General features: G+C 39.4%; 1 protein-coding gene across 1 annotated transcript; it reads left to right on the plus strand.

The window, feature by feature from the left end:
* Nucleotides 1-5,363: 5,363 nt before the first annotated feature.
* Nucleotides 5,364-19,775, plus strand: mboat1 (membrane bound O-acyltransferase domain containing 1). Its single transcript, XM_061716426.1, has 13 exons — nucleotides 5,364-5,652; nucleotides 5,885-6,030; nucleotides 6,346-6,423; nucleotides 7,889-7,984; nucleotides 10,966-11,021; nucleotides 11,392-11,446; nucleotides 12,934-13,126; nucleotides 13,289-13,481; nucleotides 15,846-15,949; nucleotides 16,113-16,177; nucleotides 16,268-16,400; nucleotides 16,520-16,671; nucleotides 17,085-19,775. Exons 1-13 carry the CDS (start codon nucleotides 5,563-5,565, stop codon nucleotides 17,254-17,256), a joined length of 1,533 nt encoding a protein of 510 aa, XP_061572410.1. The 5' UTR covers nucleotides 5,364-5,562; the 3' UTR covers nucleotides 17,257-19,775.
* The last annotated feature ends 276 nt before the right edge of the window (nucleotides 19,776-20,051 follow it).

The raw sequence follows: 20,051 nt of genomic DNA on the forward strand, positions 1-20,051 counted from the left end.
GATCATCAGAGAAAATTATCCTCATGGTCCCAAGCACTCGAACAGAGTGAAAATCGGCCTTTTCCTTTTATGCAGCAAGCTTGGAATGAGCTACAACACATACTCAACTTGAAATTTACCCTCTCTTAACATGTTCAAACATATGTTAAAATCATTTTTCACAGAACAATGTCATTGTTTTTAATCAAGTGTCATTCTTTGTCATTAATTCTTTTTAGCTTTCTGATCCTTGTATGTTTTATGTTTGTTTGTTTCTTGTTTTGATATGTTTTTACTTTTTTAATAAAGTTGTCCTTGTATGTATTTTCTTTTATATGAAACTGAATTTATTTTTCTGCTGCCATCTTGACAAGGACTCCCTAGGGGAAGATATATTGTATCTCAATGGGACTTTCCTGGATAAATAAAGGATAAATAAAAATAAAAAAAATTATAATCGCTACGAGTATTAATTCAATTCAATTCAATTCAAATCACACTTTATTAGAGACACATCTCGAGAAGAGGTCCATAGTAGGCCTACCATAAAATTATACTAACATACAAGATATAAAAGACAACAACAACCACAATACAGAAGACTTAAAAACAACAGTGACACAAAAAGAAAACAGTGTCAAACGCAAGTGTACAGACATGAACGCCAGTGGTTCCACAACATGGATGTGAACCTGACTGAGCTAAGTGCAGGATTCATTAAGCAGGTAATAATGCTATTTAAAGAGTTAGATACTCTACATATAAATGTATATATCAAATTCTTTAGCACAGCAGCACAGGTTGGTACTCCAACACTAACAAACAGATGACTGGCACTACAGCTCCTTGGGACTTTAAGAGCAGCCTCATACAGTCATTATAAGCCACAGTTTAGCCTCTGCATGCTGCTTTTCTTGTACCAAGTGGCCAGTGTATAGGGATGTACAATATGTCTTAAAGAAATTTTAACATCCACCGAGCACATGCTGAATTTGCGCAGCAGCATATTAGCTTGGGCATACATTCTTCGACACAGTCTATAAATATCTCTGTCATCAGAGAGATCATTAGTCATAAAATGACCGAGGTATTTCACCTCGTCACACTCGGTGAGGGCAGAGTCTGCCAGAGAGAAGTCAGGAAAAGCTAACTTTCCATCTCCCCGGCTACGGACAATCATCACATTACTCTTCTTTGTATTAAATTTAATATCATATTCAGACCCATACTGAGAACATGTCCCTCAGCAGCTGCTGGAGGCCAGCACTACCGTATATGGACTGAAAACAACAAGATCATCCGCATACATTAAGTGGTTGACAAGTACATCACCTATCATGCAACCTGTTCCACACTTATTCAACTGTACAGAAAGGTCCATATAAATATTAAACAGGACCGGTGACAAAATCCCTCCATGCCGAACACCATTGGTAACATGAAATGGAGCAGATATAGAGCTTCCCCAATAAACTCTCATAGTCTGCTGTGCATACCAGTAAACCAGAATTCTGACAAGGTAACCAGGAACATCTCTCACACTCAATTTGCTAAATAACTTTTCATGGTTAACACGGTCAAACGCTTTTGAGGCGTCGATAAAACACATAAAAATAGTGGTGTTTAGTTTCCTGTATTTATCTACTATTTCCTTTAAGGCAAATATGCACAAATCAGTGCCATGATGATCTCGTTTGAACCCAAATTCGTTATCAGATGTTAAAATATAGTGTTTCAGTCTCTTCAATAAGATTTTCTCCAGAATTTTAGATAAAGTACTAGCTAAGGCAACAGGTCTATAGTTTTCTGAGCTATTGAGTTTACCCACTTTATCTTTAATGACAGTCACTAATAAAACAGATAACATAGAATCAGGTAATACACCGTGTACTAGAAATCCAGTAAAACGTATGGCAAGCAAGACATAAGGTTTTTTACCAGCAAATTTAAGATGCTCAGCATTGATTTTGTCTAAGCCACATGCCTTATTACAACTTAACTCTCTAGCTGCTTCCTCTACTTCTTGAGGGGTAACGGTCACATTTGCATTATCCTCTATTTTACACAATTGAAACACATTACCTTTCAGGCAGTTAAACAACTCATGGTACTGCTTCTGCCATAACTCATATATATTATCAGAGCCACTCACACCATCAATATTAGATGGGAGAGACAGATTACAATTATTTATGGCCCTGATTTTTTCCAGAAATCATACACATTCTTGCTTTTCATTTTTTTAGCCAATGAGTCAGACCTCAACATATTATCATGCTTTTTAATATAACGGAGAGCATATTTAAAATTAGCATTAGTATATTTGTTATATTCAAATGTTTCTCCATGCTTTTGTCTACCTGACTCTATCCATGATTTAAAAGCCCTACGGGCCTCGGCATGTAGCTCTTTAACATAATCATTCCACCCTGGCTTACAACTGGACACAGATTTAGATTTAGATTTAGATTTAGATTTAGATTTAGACCTACAAAAGGGCTTACTGGCCCCTTTGAGAGGGTCCACAATAGAATTATAAAAAGAACACAACTCATCATAGTGTTGCAGATTATTACAGTTTACATCATTACACATGACGGCATGTTTTGGTAGTACTATATTTCCCAGCAAGGTATCAGACCTGCCACAATATTTATCAAGATAAGCTTTAGTCAAGTTGGACCAGTCTAATTTCCCTACATCAATGTTGTCGTCCACTGACAGTAGTAATGGTAGATGACCCACATTTATCCACATTGAGAATGGTATATGGTCAGTAGTAGACAAATCATAATGAATATCATCGGTGGTAGTGTTATTTTAATCTTTTAAATATTTTTGCACAGTATATTGCACAATGCTGAATTTCCACATCATGGAATTGAAAAAAAAATTACTGACACAATAATTTTATTGGTATAGTAGTACACTCTATCTATTTCCATGCTCAGTCAGTGCAAACAATATGGTGTTAATTCAATCTCAGAGAGAAATGTTGTCCGTTAAGAAAATATATGTCTCAAAACAGCATAAAAATCTACGCACAGCAATAGTCATACAAGGGTTTTTAACAAGATTTTTTTTTTAATTTGGTACACGGGGCAGGTGTGGCTTTAGTATCTTTATTATCCAGTTTGTGTGCAGTAAAGAAGATGGGAAATCATTCTTGAATTAGTAGTACTTTGTGATGCATGCGGTTCACTACATTTGCCACCGTGAGCTATCCTGCTGAGCTACCAGTCCCCCCTTTGCCTGTTTAGGTTTCCTGAGTGGTTCCCCCACCAACCCACAGATGTCTTTGATTCATGATCACGATTCCAGAGGGGGGAGGGGAGTCTTCTGATGGCTTTCAGTCATGTACCCCACGTCTCACCCCTATGGTCTCATCCAGCGTTACCTGGGATAAGCTCCATCCTCCTGCAACTATGAGCTGAATTCAATGGGAGCAGAGTATGGATCAAACACTAACATTTTCAGATGTTGCAGATTAGAATATTCCAATATTTTTCTGATACAGCATGTTTAAATTATGTTGTGGTGTGCTGTTACAGAGCTGCATATGACTGTCACAGCAACCAGCATGATCTATGTTAGCAAGGTATATACGTTTTGTAAATAGACATTGAATTGTGATGGCAGGATGACAGGTTAAACCATCAAAATAATAGAAGAAGCACTGTCCTTTAGAAGGATAATAAAGCTCTTTAGGCCTCAACGTTTCCTCTGCTCTTGACAGCTGCGCTCACTCTTAAGAAAAGAGGACCAAATATCATCTTTTTTCTTCACAGTGATTCCTTAATGTTTTTTATTATTCTTGGGAAAAGGCTAGCATTCAAACTAGAATTCATAAAAGTATTCAAGGACACTATTTTTCCAAAATAGCCACAAGCGTAGTAGGTAGGTATCAACATTTAAAATGAGTCTCAGTGACAGCTGTGCTCATTTGATAAATATTTACTCCTAAACGTCAGTAAATAAACTTCCACAGGTGATCTCTCCCACCACCAGCCACTGTGTCACACACATACACCAGTTTTGTTATAATAACAGGATATGACTGATTCACTGTTATCCACAAAGTTATAATCTTTTCAGTCACAGTCTTTGGCTCCTGTCACTAAAGATCATTGCTGATTGGAATAACATTCAGCACTCATGTTCAAGAGTTTTATTTTCTTAGATTTATTTATTGATTTGGCTTTATATTTTCATTTCCTTGTTCTTTATTCAGTCAAGAAGATCCCATTGACATAATTCAAAGGAAACCTCACCATGATAGCAACATAAACCTTTACACAAGAAAAATAATTTAGTAAGCATAGTAAAAAACACAAAATGGATAAAATGAAACAAAAACTGGAAGGTTAAAGAGGTTGAATACTAACTACATCCTAAAACAATCCCTATTAGGAAAAATAAAAATGAAAAACATGGTACCATGGAAACACCCTTTGCTGATTTAATGAAATGTGGTAAGTTAAGACTGCTTTTAATGCTTTCAGAACAATAAAACAACAATTTTATCATTTTTTTTGCCACCAGAAGAAAATCTCACACCAGTATTGGTGTGACTACCCTTTCCCGCCTTCATAACAGCATAAATTCTTCTACACTTGCAAAAAGCTTTTAGGAGCTAACCTATAGGAGATTATGCATTTGATTATTTTCTATTTTAAAATTGTTTGTTTGCTTCCTTATTGGCTCGAGGAGGTATCACACTTAAATGGAAGGAGTCCACACCTCCTTCTATCTCACATTGGCTTAGAGAAATAATGTTATGCATGAATCTGGAGAAGATTAGATATACTATCTGAGGATCAGAGAATACATTTTACAGATTGTGGCGCCCTTCTCTGCATTTTTTGAGAAACCCACAACGTCTCCCCCTTTTTTTTTTTTTATTTAATCTATTAATTTTTTTAATGTACTTATTTATTTAAATCTACTTAATTATTTATCTATTTTCTAACTCATTCATTTGTCTGTAACTTTGCTATGCTTGACTCTTTATTCACAATGCTGTGTTTATTTCTAATGGTCATGGTGTTGTTTGTCCATGTTTGGGCAACGAGGTGTGTTGTGGTCTGGGTGGGGACTGATAAGGGAAAAAAAAATCTTCCTCCTGTAATATTTTATTCTTGACTTTTCATTAATAAAAAGACCTTTGAAAGAAAATTGTTTGTATAAATTGTATTTTTTTCTTTAACGACTCTTATTTTGTGAGCACCAACCGGAAAGGCTGTCTCTTAAGGCTGATTTATGGTTCCGCGTTACACCAACGCAGAGCCTGCGGCGTAGGCTACGCCGTACCCTACGGGCTTTATTGCGTGGGGGGGCGTTGACAGGAGGAGAGAGGAGCAGGAGCAGGCAGAGCTGCAGAGCTGCAGAGCTGGGAGGAGGAGGAGGACTGATCCCAGTCTGTACATGGGACGAGTCTGGCTGGTCACGCGCCCTCTCGCACTAAAATGATGTATTTCAGTCTCAGAAAGTTGTGAACAGTTGGTCAGAAAAAGAAGCAAAGGGAGAATTTGGATAAAGTGAAGCGCCGCGAGAGAAAAAAAAAAAACAACCAAACTAAACAGGATGGGCGAGCCAGTGGACACAAAGTTTAAAACTACTGGATCTGAGCTGCTGCTGCCTGTCAGTGAACACCTGGGCTTCTCTCTGGACCAGGTAGGACTCAACCTGACCCACAGCCATGTGGAGTTTAACAAGTCCCACCGCTTTGTTTTCAAATGTACTCACTTTAATGTGGGCGTGACAAGGGATTAGATATAGGACCACAGAATATATTTTCTATCACACAAGTTTTCTAGTGTTCAGCAAAAAGCAGGTCCAACATTTTGAGCAGCTGTTTCCCTCCATCATCATCATCATTTTCTTCTTCTTTCTAATTTCCTCTCAGGTGAATTTCCTGGCCTGCCAGCTGTTTGCCCTGGCTGCAGCCTTCTGGTTCCGCCTCTACCTCAGTCCCCGTCATGCCAGTCCCCTGGTCAGGCATGCTGTTGCCACGGTCCTGGGCATCGTCTTCCTCATCTTCTGCTTTGGCTGGTATGTCTGATACTGTCTCACACACTCACCCATTCATTCTCTATTATGTCTCTACACTACTCCATCCTCTACACTCAGCCTGTCAAATGACTTGATTGCCAGCATGTGATTTTTAACTGTCTGTCATAGCTGGCCTCTGTCTGACAAGGGAGCAGAAGTGTACGAAGTATAATTATTTGTAAAAGGTCTCAGCTGTACTGATGCACATTGACTCTTTATACACATACGTCTGTTTTGAATGAAGACCAATGCATATTTAAAGTACGGTAATACTATTAAGGCACATTGTGTGATGGAGGTTGTTCTTCTCTGCAGGTACTCTGCTCATATCCTGACCACTGTGATTGTAAACTACTTGATCATCGTTACAGCAGACCTTAACAATGTACACAGGCAAGTGTTTGTTTTCACACCTCAGGGAAATTCCCACCAGTCTCCCACATGGCCAAGTATTGTTTGCAGACCAGAGTGGCCTGTCCGTGTCACCGTACTGGATGAATGACAACATTAGGGGGTGAGGTGGGAGGGGTGATCAAACCACCATTTAATTATTGGTTTCAACAGAAAGCAGCTTGAAGTGTCTTCACTGAACAGCTTTATCGAGTTGAAGACATAGTGTATCAAGAAGTTTAGAATTTGATTATGACAACACATTGAAAAGCTTTTAGAGGAACACATTATCTTCATCCTTAATTACATGTGGTTGGAAATTGAGGATACTAATTATTGAATTTTTTTGTTTTGTTTTTTACAGAGATGTCTGTGTCCATTCTTGTTGAAAACAAGATTTAAGCCTCAGTTTTTTGTGAGTGTGCCGTTGGTATGACATTTTTAGATTTGTTTAAATTTTTTTCAACCCGTTGGTCAGTGAAGACATCAGAAAAAACAATTCCTTTGTCCTTTGCACAAAAAGGTTCACATTTTGTGCATCTCTAGGATTTTAGATACTTCTTAACTTTCACCGTAATGTCTATGTGTTGCAGTCGTAGGTATTGTTGGTTTCAGGTGGAACTTGTCAGACAAGAATAGCCCAGAAAGGATCACAGTAGAGCGGGTTGATGGCATTTGTAACAATTATGTGATATTTTAAAAAACAAACCAAAATAACCTTCTTTTTCCTTTACCATTTGTTCTCCTGTTACATTCCCACGCGGACGTTTTGCACTGCTGCGCTCACATTGTCTTGGTGGTTTAATGGGGCTCATAATGCAGTACTGTCTTAGGAAGTAACAACATAACATGTAAAAAGCAGCCAGATCTGCCAGCCAGACGAGACAGCTCGACAGATGAACAAATCCCATGTCTGTCTCATACAAATGCTTATTTCTCTCTTTACTGGTACTTTTATATGGTGTACTGGATATGTAGAATATTGTAAATGGTTGCAAGGTTAGTCATCAAGTTTGATATAGTGCGTCAGTCTTATGCAGCAGGGTTCAGTTTCTTTTGTCTTTTCTTCTCTTGAATGATGAATGTGGTATGGTTAAGTAGTGGTATTCACCGGTGCAGGATATTACAGGATATTACTGGGGAGCAGGATAAGAAAACTTCAGGCAAAAACCAAACTCAAAATATTCCTACGTTATATGTGGCATTTATACACCTCCAGTGGCTCAAGATAATGTGAAAAGGTGAACCAGAAAGGAAAAAAAAAAGAAAAGAAAAGGTGAACCAAGGAAAACTCAACATGTTCTTGCATGGAAAATGGGTAGTGATTCTGCCGTTGCCAGGGGCAACAAGGCTGAAGAATGAAGCTGATCTTCACAATATCCCCATACTTTTGATATCCAAATTTTCATCAAAAATAAATAGCTTTGTTTTTTGGCTGCTTTGCTTATGTTTACTTCTCCGCACGCAGGTACTCCATGGTGACAGCTATGGGCTATCTGACGATGTGCCAGGTGAGCCGAGTCTTCATCTTTAACTATGGAATACTTTCCACTGACTTCTCTGGGTAAGGAGAAACTGAATTGTTTTGTCTGCTCATTTCTTATCTGTACGCCACACCCTCCTGATTACAACCACGTTCTTTTTCCTTTTCAGTTGTAGAGCAAGTCTTTTGTCGTTAGTTAATGCCTTCTTGTATTTTTACACTGTGGCCAGTGCCACTGCCATGCGTAAATAAGAAACCAGTCATTAAAAAGCAGCAACGGTTATTCTCTTTTTTTTTTTTGTTCTTCAGTTGAGATTTACAGTTTACTAAAAATAAGGTACTTTCTGATACTTTGAAACAGTGTAAGAATAGTTAAGTTCGTTTTTGGATTGATTTTCTTCATTTGGATGGTTATGTTTCATCGTCATATTATTCTTTTTAAGTGTCATGGAGAAATGCTAATATATTCAATGTTATATACTGTATGTAATTGCCTGGTACATATAACTCCTTTTCATTTATTTAGGGTGGGGGCATATATAATATATATATTTAAATTTTTCTTGTATCGAGAGCATGTGTTTGGGTGCGCAAAGTGACAAAAAAGTCAAAAATCTTGTGATACAAACTTAGACATATCCCAGTGTGGCCAACATTGTCAGCAGCCTCATTTATGCTCCATGCGGCTTCGGTCTTAGCCAGCCTGTTTGTCAGATCGTGTTAAGGTGATAAACCAAATTAGGGATGCAGCTTGCTTTTTTTTGCCTTCCCTCCATGGTTTTATATCTGACATGAATGGCTGTGAATCTCAGGGAACACATATGCAAAGCATGTGATGGGTCAATGTGCTGTAGCAAAAGTTTTTTTTAAGACGTGACAGGTTATTATTGTCTCTGTGAGTTTTCCGGTATTCCTCTGCACAAGTTGAGAATCTTTCAGTTTTTGCGACATTACTCTTGTGTACTTTTCTGACTGGACAGTGCTGAGTAAAAACCGAGTCTGCAGGCCGCAGCCACGCAGTGGTGGGCATGTTGGGTGGCATCCTGAACATTTTTCTTTTAAAGCCCTCTGCTAACTCATTGAGCTGGCACTGCCAGCCACACGGCCTTCCCCCCTCTTCCACAGCTTTCCATGCTGTGCACACAATGGCACCCACTCACAGAGAGGAACCAGTGTGTGTGTGTGTCTGTGTGTGTGTGTGTGTGTGTGTGTGTGTGTGTGTGACAGGGAGAGAGAGAGAGAGAGATAGTTTATATGTGCTTTTGTGAATACACAAAAAAAACACACAAATTCTTTGCACAAAGTTCTGTTTCTGTGAATGAAATTAGGAAAAGGTGTGTTAGACTTCCTGTATTGAAACTTATTTTCTTCCCTTGTTGCTTCACTGCTACCGTTTGAAAGCTCCCACGTGTGATGGCACTGCATATGTTGGCACTATTCTGTTTCATTACGGGGTGAAAATGTGGTGGTGCGGGTTTCAAAGAGAGAGGAGGATTCAGTGAAACTGGGTGCGGGAATGAACCACATTGGATTAATAAGTGACCTGATTTGCCTCAACTGGAAAAGAATGAAGTGATTCACCGGGGAAGATAACTTCTGTATCTTCAGAGGCTGTGCAAGCTCAAACTTGGATAGTGATTTGTTTAATGTTAGTCAGTCAGTGTTATTAGATAATGAAAACGTTGCCCTCTTTCACTAAAACATTCTGCTGACCAGGCACGCTTGCTGAGCTCTCAGGGACTCTGCATCTGACTTTTAAAACATTAACTTAAATCTGAAATCTTGTTATAATTTCCCACCTTCATCCAGCTGAGTTTGTGGGAATAAAAACCACAGCAATCTCTTTAACTGCTAAAATAATTCACCTTTGGATGACAAATTTAAAGCAAAAGGTTTTTTTTTTGTAAAGGGTTGAGCCAGAACAGCTTATCAGTCATTTTGCGTGTTCATTGGAAATTCACAGGAGGGATTACATATATTTCTGTTTAAAGTGTCCCACATGCTCCAAGCAAAATCTCACAGAGGTGCTCGGCTAAGATAAGATAACTGTGAAGGCCTTTAACATATGATCCGCACTGATTTCATACCCGCCAAACCAGTCCAAGAATGCACTCTGGATGAGGGTGGAGTTGTTTCAGAGGAAACTTCTCTTATCAGCAGATGAGTTTTCATTATTGGGTAAAAAGTAATCACTAAGAATAGTTGTGCATTGATTTCCAGTGATTCTTGGACCAAAATCAAGCCTTTGACATGCTCTCAGCGGCACAGTGGTGACTGCCTTCCCTCATCGTTGTCGTCCATCACTCAAGCCCGTGCAGTACTCTTAGTGCCCGCCGGACATACTGTCTCTTCTGACCTCATTGTTTTTACCAGATCTCAGTCGGTTCTTATGGAGTTATCGAACATGCTTGAATGTTTGCAGTGAGGGGTGTATAGTAATAACCGTCTGGATGAAACTGCCTACACACTCTGACATGACTGTGACTCACTGAAGGAGGAGCTGCTCCTCTGTTTACTTATTGCACACGTGTAATTCTGGTCAAACGTGCACCCCTGATGTTTTGCCCATCAATCTAAATGCAGATATCACTTTCATCAACTTGCATTTTGAAACACTTGCCACTTGAGTGGTCTTTAGTCCCTTTCAGATATGTAACATGCAGGTACTTCTGTCAAAGCAATGCAAGCGAATCATTCAGACCGTAGGTCACTTTTTCATTAACATTCCCCAATGCCTTCATTCAGACTTGCTTGTGAAAGACGCATACTAACTGAAGCTGCTTCTGTTCGTTCCTGAATAATGAACGCTCCCTTAAATTTGTTTAGATATTTCTCTTTTGCCGTCATGATACAAAATCAGAATCAGCGGGTCCGGCTCAACATTTCCTCTAAATATCTGAGGACAATAACTGATGTTGATTTAGTCATTTGGCCATGCAGGATTCTTCAATCACTGTTTTCACATTTTCGGTTTGCATGTTGCTGAGAAAAAAAAAAGATTCTACAAAGAAATTAAACCAGAAAAAAAAACAACTAACGTACATGGTTTTTTTTTTGCTCAGGCCTTTGATGATAGTAACCCAGAGGATTACCACACTGGCTTTCCAGCTTCATGATGGTAAGAAAAACAACAGTCAGCACACAAATAAACTCCACAGATACCAGCAAAGCTTTTGTAGTCAAAATTGTATGAATTATTTAAAAACTGCGAACAGGCCTTTAATGTTTTAACCCTCCATTCAAACAGAAAGGACACAACTTTTGCATCTTAACAGTGGTTCCAGTTTTATTGAATGCCCCAGTAAATTATGACAGTATGATCATGTGCAAAACTGAAACACAAAATGTTTCAGTCAGAATGTTTTATTTCACTTGTATTTTTGAACTGTGACTTCCAAAACTATTTCCATTTTTTTTTTTTTTAAAGGAAGTTAAATTATGATTTAATGACCATGTGAGGATGACTTTTTTTTTTTTTTTTCCCCCAGGTATGTGTAAGAAAAGTGAGCAGCTGACATCAGAGCAGAAGCTCATGGCTATAAAGTAAGTTTCAACTGTAAAACTAACTCATTGTTCTTTATGTAATGTTTTTCATAAGGTATTTGCTCAAAGGCCGATACTTTCATTGTAGAGCACAAGTCTTTCCCCTTTCTTTTTATTGGAATTTTACTTTAAGCGATTTTGTCCTTTCTACCTGTCCTTCGTGGTGCATGCTGGGCGCTTCACGCTACAGGACAAAACGATGTGCATGCAGAGATGCGTGGCTACTTTTAATGCTTTCAGAGTGCATCTGAATAAACTCCTTGTTTAAGGAATAAATAACTTTTTCTCTTTCTTCACACGCCAAGGACAATGCCATGGAGATGAAATCATGGTGAATAGCATGGAAAAAGCATGCTGGGAACTTAGAACCTTTGCATGAAACATTTCTGTGCATGTTGAATGACAAAATCGCTTGCAGTATTGTACGATTCATGTAATTATGAAATACATTTTTCAAAAAGCAGTCATAAACTGTAATGTCCCAATTGTTTGATAAACCTGGACGGGTAGATGTAGTAATTGTGTCATGTTGTTACCTTGCTCAGTGATTCCTGTGCTACCTGTAGAGTTGGTTACCACTTAAAACTGTCATACACGTACAGTATTGTGAGTCTTTCATAACAGACTGCAGCTCAGCTTGTCATAGCTAAAATACCGATGGTTCTCTAGATCAGTGGTTCCCAACCTTTTTTCCTTGGAGCCCCCCCTACTTGTGTCTTAGACCAGCCGGGCCCCCCCCTCAAAGAGTAAAGTGATTCGTTACAAATCTTTAATAGAAAAAATGAACATTAATTATGTTTTTTTGATACATTTTCCTTTGGTTTACCCTTTATACATATGACTTTGTTTTTCTCACTTCATTTTGTGTCACCAATGTTTAAAATACACACAAAAAACAATTGCAAGGACATAAAAATATTTCAAAAAAATGTCTCTTAATATGAGAGCAAACATTTTTTAACATTTTTCCTTTAACAACCTGTCGGAGTAGTAGTATGATTAAAGGTCGAATAAATATATAATAATACGTTTTTAAGTTTTTATCCTGCTAAATAACTTAGGATTTTAAAATGACCAAAATATATTTCTAAGTGGGTTTATACAGACTTGGATTACAGTATTCCATTAGGTGTGTTATTATGATTTTTTTATTTATTTAACATGCGCAAATATAATTTTTACAACTACATATCCTCAAAGCAGACAAAGTTTGGCGCCCACCCCAGAGATATCAGGCGCCCCCCCAGGGGGGGCCCGGACCCCAGGTTGGGAGACACTGCTCTAGATTATGTATATTTTGTACTTCTTAATAGTTAACAAGACACTTTACCACAGTTTCATCTACCTGGTATGTGTTTTTCTCATTTTACTTTAAACTTAGAGAAAATATACAGTCACAATGTGACATTTCACCTGAAATAATCTGTAGTAATGCTTAAAAGAGCCCGTTGCTCGGTTTTTAGTGATTTCTCCGATTCTCTCTGCAGTGCGAGGCCATCTCTCATTGAGTACTTGAGTTATAATCTGAACTTCCTGAGTGTCTTGGTGGGGCCGTGTAGTAACTATAAGGACTACATAGACTTCATTGAGGGCACACACATCAGCAGGAGGCTCAAACAGCACCCTGGGACTTGTAATGGACAAAATGGCTATGAAAAGACTCCAGACCCATCACCTGTTGTAAGTTCATGAACGTGCTTCTCTTGTTGTATTCACAGATATGAGAGTGTCATTTTTACATACCTCAAATAGGATTGTGGCATTCGGAGTGTGTGATCTGTTCCATCGAGCCACAAAGCATATTTTTAGCAATTCTCAAAGATTATCATCTTCTCTTTACAGAATGCCGTCCGTCACAAGCTACTGGTCTGCTGCGGCTGTATGCTCTTCTTCCTCACTGTGACGCGATCCTTGCCAATAAAGCACAACGTTGACTCCGACTTTGTCAGCTCCGCTCCCTTCCTGACCAGGCTCACTTATGCTTTCTTCTCCATACAAGCCGCAAGACCCAAGTTCTACTTTGCCTGGACGCTCGGTAAGCCATGGTTGCATTTTAGTTGTAAATTGTTTGCTGCTTGTTGGGATAGAAGGAAGACCATATTTGATCATATCAAGATGACATATTTAAATAATAAAAAATAGTTTTGAAATTTGTACCAGGAACTTGTTTGGAAAAAGTTGAGAGATGGTTGCGTTTGTTACTGTGTTGCAGAAGTCAGATTTAATGTCACTCTAAAATCTGCGTCATTCAGTAGTAATACAGCTTTTATGGAGGTGCCAAGTACAATTAATGAGCGCCAGTGCATTTCTATACTATCATAGATTCTGCTTTTGAACTCTGTAAAGAAATTAATACATGTATAAATGAGAACCCAGAGAGGGCAGCAGTGTTTCTGGAGTTTTATGGAAGTTTTGTTTTGTTTTGTTTTTGTTTTGCACGGTTGGGATTTTACTTGCGTTTGTGGGTGTAGCGATGAACTGCAGTTCATGCTGTCATTTCCACAACAAAATTGTGTATGATTTGTCATAATTCTGTAAATTTCTTAATGGTATTAAACACTACATAAAATCAGTCTAAGCAGCCCTGCACTTGACTGTCTGATACTCTGCATATATGTGTACCAAACTCAGAGTAGAAGAAAGAAAATTAAGAAGAATCTTTGATCCTATTAATCTCCAGGGTTATCAATCATTCCTGTCCTCGTTTACATCTAGGATCAATGTGGCAAAAAGGGCCTTTTATCATGACAAAGTCACCAGCACTTCTGACTTTTCTACCTTCAGCCAGCACTGAATCTTCCCATCTCCTCCAGCAGCCACAAATCCATCTTGCCACTTTTTTCAGTGATATGATGGTGGCCATCAATAGCTTGTTTACTGTACTTGCCATCCTACTCTTTTAGCCAAACGTAACAGTCCTGCATATCCTGGACTGATTCCTTTTTGCAATTGCATTTCAATCTCTGAGTTTACGTCTCTCTCTGAGAGCTAAGTATGTAAACTCCTGAATTGATGCCATGTCAACTACTACATGTCAACTTGATCCATACAAGACTGCTCTGAGCCGTAGCCCCGTCTGCTGCATCAGCGATTACAGATGTCTTATGTCTTCTAAATCCGTCAGCTGCCATTGTCATTGGCAAAGCACTCTCTTGGCTTGAATCGTACGTCATCGGCTATGCATTCACAGTGTCATGGCAAGCCGGCCCTTTCTTATCGCCTCTCTTCAGGGGTTCCCCAAGGCTGTGTGCTGGTGCCCTTTTCTGTTCGCCATCTGCACACTTTTTCCCACCAGATTACCCTGCCATCTTGGCAAGGATATCCACCTGCCTCTCTTGACTCTTCGTCAAGGATGATGGCGCATCACCTTTCCAAGAATGACCTCTCGTTCATTCCTACCACCAGTCCGTCCACCAGGATTTCAAAATCATCATCACATCTTCATTCATGACACTTTCCAAGGTGCTGAAAAATCTGGGTGTCATGCTGATTTGCATTGTAAAACATAAAGAAAATCAGACCGTACCTATGTAAGTGCATCACCCAAGTCCATGTACAGGCCGTTGTTATCTCCCACTGTGATTACTGACATGCCCTCCTGGTTGGTCTTCCAGCTTGTAGTGTGAAACTTTAGCGATGGTCCAGTACACGGCAGTGTCTGGTTTACAGTGATCCTATAAAGGTTCATTCCATTCCATTGCTGATTAACCTGCACCGTCTACCAGTAGCAGGTCCAATCAAATTTGAAGCAGTTCTGCTGTAATACAGAGTGATATCTGGGTCGGCTCCCACCTACCTCACCTCAGCCAGGTTTACACATCAGTGCCATCCCTACGCACGAGGCACTCTCAGTCCAGAAAGTTCTCAAAGACTTTTCCACCATGGTGGAGCCACATATGGCAGGTCTTCACGAAGCTCTTGAAGGTGCACCTTTTCTGTCTGTCAGGATTTAATTCTACTCTCCTGTGTACTTTGTTTGCACTCTTTTACACAATTGTGTTTTCAGCTTGCACTTAGTCTTTTTCCCTTGGAAATTTCACTTTTCACATAGTGCAGTCTTCCCTATACCTTTTGGCTTAATTGTATTCCTCTTTTTTTCTAGGTCCCTTTGGACTAAAGCGTCTGCTACATTACACGTAATGTAACGTTGAAGATAAATCCGCAAATTATTTGCAATATTTCACTGATGACCACAGTACTGATAAAGATGTATTTTTATTTTGCTCAACTATTTGGACACATGGCCCTCTTCGTCTGTACTTGTCCTTCCTGAGATGCTATTTTAGTACTCAAGTCTGACTGATTCACTGATGCTCTTTATTCATATTTAATATATTTGGGCATGTTTCTTTTGCCTTTGTCGTTGTCTTACTATTGGATCACTTTTGTTTTTTGTCAGCTGATGCGGTGAACAACGCTGCAGGTTATGGTTTTCTGGGCATAGACGAGAGTGGAAAGCCATCCTGGGACCTCATCTCCAACATCAACATTATTGGGATTGAGGTAACTTTAATTGTTCCACATAAAACATAAATACATGTAAAAGGAAAAAAAAACACAACACATTGTTCAGTCGTGCTTTGATTTTGGCCCAAGTCTGATGTTGAACTAAGAATCGCATTACATTTGCTGTACTCATTGAATGTTTTGGGTTTCTTTTTTCTAGACAGCAACTAGTTTCAAGACTTTCATAGACAACTGGAATATTCAAACTGGAATTTGGCTGAAAACGTGAGTGTGGAAAAGATGAACCCAACTAGTTTCCAATTGAATTTAACGAGTACTTTTAAATGTAATTCCAGTGTTTCCCCCTCTTGCCAGGGTGTGTTATGACCGAGCCTCTAAGCACCGGTTAGCGCTGACCTTCGTCCTGTCTGCCCTGTGGCACGGTGTTTATCCAGGATACTATTTCACCTTCCTCACTGCCATCCCCATCACCATAGCAGCACGAGCTGTGAGTAGTCCCAATTCAAATACCTCAACTGACCACTGGAAGAAAAATCATACGACTAAAGTTAAGAGTAAAACCTATCTTATTTAGTAAATGTCTATTCCTCTCTATTTCTCCATCAGATACGGAAATCTGTTCGTCACTACTTCCTGGACTCCGGAGCCTTGAAGTTTGGATATGACATCCTAACCTGGACCGCCACCCAGCTGGCCATCTGCTACACCGTCATGCCGTTTCTGCTTCTGTCAGTGGATGAAACTATGGTTTATTACAGGTATGTCCTGTCTGACGTTAATCACTTTATCCTTTTAAACCTGATTCATGTGGTATGCCTGCATTACTGTACATTTTAAAGAAACTTCTCCCTGTGGAGGGTAAAGATGATAAAACCTGCTGTCTCCGTATGTTGTTGATGAACACATTTTGTCTGTATTGTGTGGTTTATATTTTTGTAATGATTTATGAGCTTGTTAGTCTGTTTTGGGGAATGTTTGGCAGCTTGATCAAACGTGTCTTTAGTTTAACAGTCATTCTGATGAGCTCAAATGTACCGGGTGTTAAGTGACGGAGCAGCTGTACCGGCAGCTCCCTCTGCCGTGTCACATTTGCCTTCTGATCAGCCTTTCTGCTTACATTGCTTAAATGGTTCGGAACATTCAGCTTGGGTTTTTCCTTCTTCTTCCCCAGCTCCATGTACTTCCACGTACACATCATCAGCATTCTGGCTGCGATCGTCCTGCATCAGAAACATAAACCCAGAAAACCCTCGGCCACCCCAAAGTCGTTCCCCTCCTCCTCGGATTCGTGCTCAGCCCAGTGCCAGCCTGTTCACTCCAACAACAATGACAAAGTAGACTGAAAAACATCCCTTCTTCACATCCTTTTACCCAGCTCTCAGTACTCTCACAAAGACAACTCAGTGTCCTTGGAGGACCTTCAGCCTCCTAAGGAAACACTGCGCTATTTATTTTTTTCATGTCGACCATACATATTAAGAAGAGAGGACAAGAAACAAAAAAACTAGTTTTTATATTGCAATACAGTGCAGGATTTGTAAGTTCTGCCACTTTGGGACGACGTTACACAACATCAGCGGCTGACTGTAAGGAGAAAGATTAGCGGAGGAAATGTCTCTGCTGCCACCACTACCAGGATCTCTGTTTCCCAGCACTTTCCCTCCTGCTTACCCCGACTTTCAATAGGTTTTTCCCCCTTATGCCAATCTGAAACAGCAGTGTGCCTGCTCCATGAACATGAAAGGAGAAAGGGGCTCACTTTCTGTCCTGTCCTCAGTCTGCGTGTCCCAGTGACTGGTGGGAGCTCTGCTCGCACAGTGGGAGAGCTCAAATACCAGGACACGTACACTGAAAACTCATCCATAGACAGATATTAAGAAGAAAATATGCGCATACTTTCTCAAACATGGTCGAACTCGGTCACACTGCGATGGCACACAAAGGCGGCCATTGTGAAGCCACAAAAGAGTGTGCCAAGTGGGCAGAGAGCTGCATCCACTGCACCCACTTAACCCGGAGGATGTTTTAGATGTGCGTTTGTGCCTGATTTGATCTGTTCACAATGTGTCTGATACCTGATCCCACGACACGAAGCAATTAGATGAGAAAACCTCAATGAAACTGAAAGCAACACATTTAAAGTTTCTTTTTTTTTTCTGTATGGGTGATGGCATTGCACGGTGAAAGAATAGCAAGAACAAATTTGTATTTGGACTCAGCTGGAGTGCGATGCCGAGCTGCTTCTGTAGTTTCCTGCAGGGTTGAGAGGTTTATCGAATGGAGACATCTGGTGGCTGCTGGACCGTCTGAACTGAGCTGAAGTAAACAATGACAAGTCATCAGAGACTGGAACCAGCAACCTTCAGTCTCCTCATGCACCTTACCAACCCCCAGCTGAGAGCCTCTCTGTCCACTAATGTCTCTGTCTTTCACTTTTTCGTTTGAAACTCACACTAGCTTTTACCTTTGCACAAATGAAGTTGATGAAACTGAAGTGTATGTTTGGATCACTGATAAGTCAAGTTCAGTAAGCAAAAAAAACACAAAAAGGCTTCACTTTTTTTTTTCTTTGTGGGGACTTTTAAATGTGGTTCTGGTGTTAATGGTGCTGTATCTGGACTGGTGTAGCTTTCAGGTACATTTAAATAATACTTTTTTTCATAAGGGTTATTAGAAACGCTGCTAACTGATTGCCTGGGTACAAAAATCGAACAAACAAACAAAACATAACATTATGCTTGAAAATGTCTTTAAATGCTTTATATAGGTTTCCTACAAAAAAAAACCTTCATCCGTTTTGTCCGTTTCATTATGCTAGGAACACAATCTTTATCCATTTTGTCTTGAAATATAATATGGAAAAACTTGCAGTGTGACTGTGCCTTGTCGTGCCTAAACTCATAGACTGACTCAGACTTCTACCTTTTTTAAAGAGTAAACCCCTATTTAAAAGAAAAGCATAAAGATTTACTTTAAAAAACAAAAGTCCCAACTGATTAAGCTTTGCTCTAACAATAACCCAGTTTACAGAGAAGTGGAGGCTTAAAAGTAGGGGTGCACAAGTTAACTTTTACTGAACAAGAATTGCAGGGGAAGTATTCCAGATTTTAAGAGAAACCGCCCAAGTTTGCCCATGTAGAACAAGTTCTTATTAAATCTTCCATTATTTTTCATCAAAGACTCCAACATTTGTTGTGTTGGTTTTATTAATGCTTAAATTGCACAGGAGAACCTCCTAAAGGAGTCAGTGAAGTGTCTGTAGTGATAAGTTTGGGGGACTGATAGACCCCAGATTTCTAGATATCATTTTACCATTGACACCTGAATGGGGTGGTTATATTTACTGAGGGCCGACTGCTGCACACTCCTTCGTGACGACTTTCCAAGAGCCTAGTAATGGTCGTAAAGGCGTCGTAAGCTTTTAATTTAGTGCTAAATAATGTGTTTGGGGACACAATACTGTTGGACTACATGTTGAGGATGTGTTTTTAGAACAGGGAAATACGTGCCATGTGTTATACCAGTGTGTTGTCAGAATGAGCAGCTATTAGAAAGATTTAACACTGATTTTGTGTGATTTAGATGTTCTGACTGTGAGAATGTGACTTTATGTCAGTGATACTTTTATTATATTACAGTTGTTTTTGTGTGTGTGGTTTTTAGTACTATGTGTTTGGAGGAAAGTGCAAGTGTTATTAAAGAAGTCCCAGAAAGAGAAAAAAACCTCAGTGAAATGCATATCAAGCATTTTTTTTTTACATATTTAACAAAGTTTGACTAATGCTTTTGTAGTTGGTTCGTTTTTTTTAATAGCAATGACTAATTGTGAAGAAGACAAACATTTTGTATTAAGACGATTTGAATAAAGTGTGTCTTTTAGGAAAAACAGAAACATCTCTGTCACATTTCTTTTGTGTATGTTTGCGCCTGACTTCCAGCAGGGACTCAAACCTTCTCCATGCAACACCTCTCCCAAGCCGTTTAACCTTTGGTGATGATCTCCAAGTAGCTCCTGCTCTGTCCCCTGTGTCACAAGCCCCTGTGGATGTGTGTGGGTGTGACTTGATCCTGCCTGAGCTCACAGAAAACAGGAGGAAAGACTGCAGGATCAAAATAAGAGATAAATATCATTGTAAAC

Source organism: Cololabis saira, chromosome 3 (assembly GCF_033807715.1).
Source record: "Cololabis saira isolate AMF1-May2022 chromosome 3, fColSai1.1, whole genome shotgun sequence".
Lineage (NCBI taxonomy): Eukaryota > Metazoa > Chordata > Actinopteri > Beloniformes > Belonidae > Cololabis > Cololabis saira.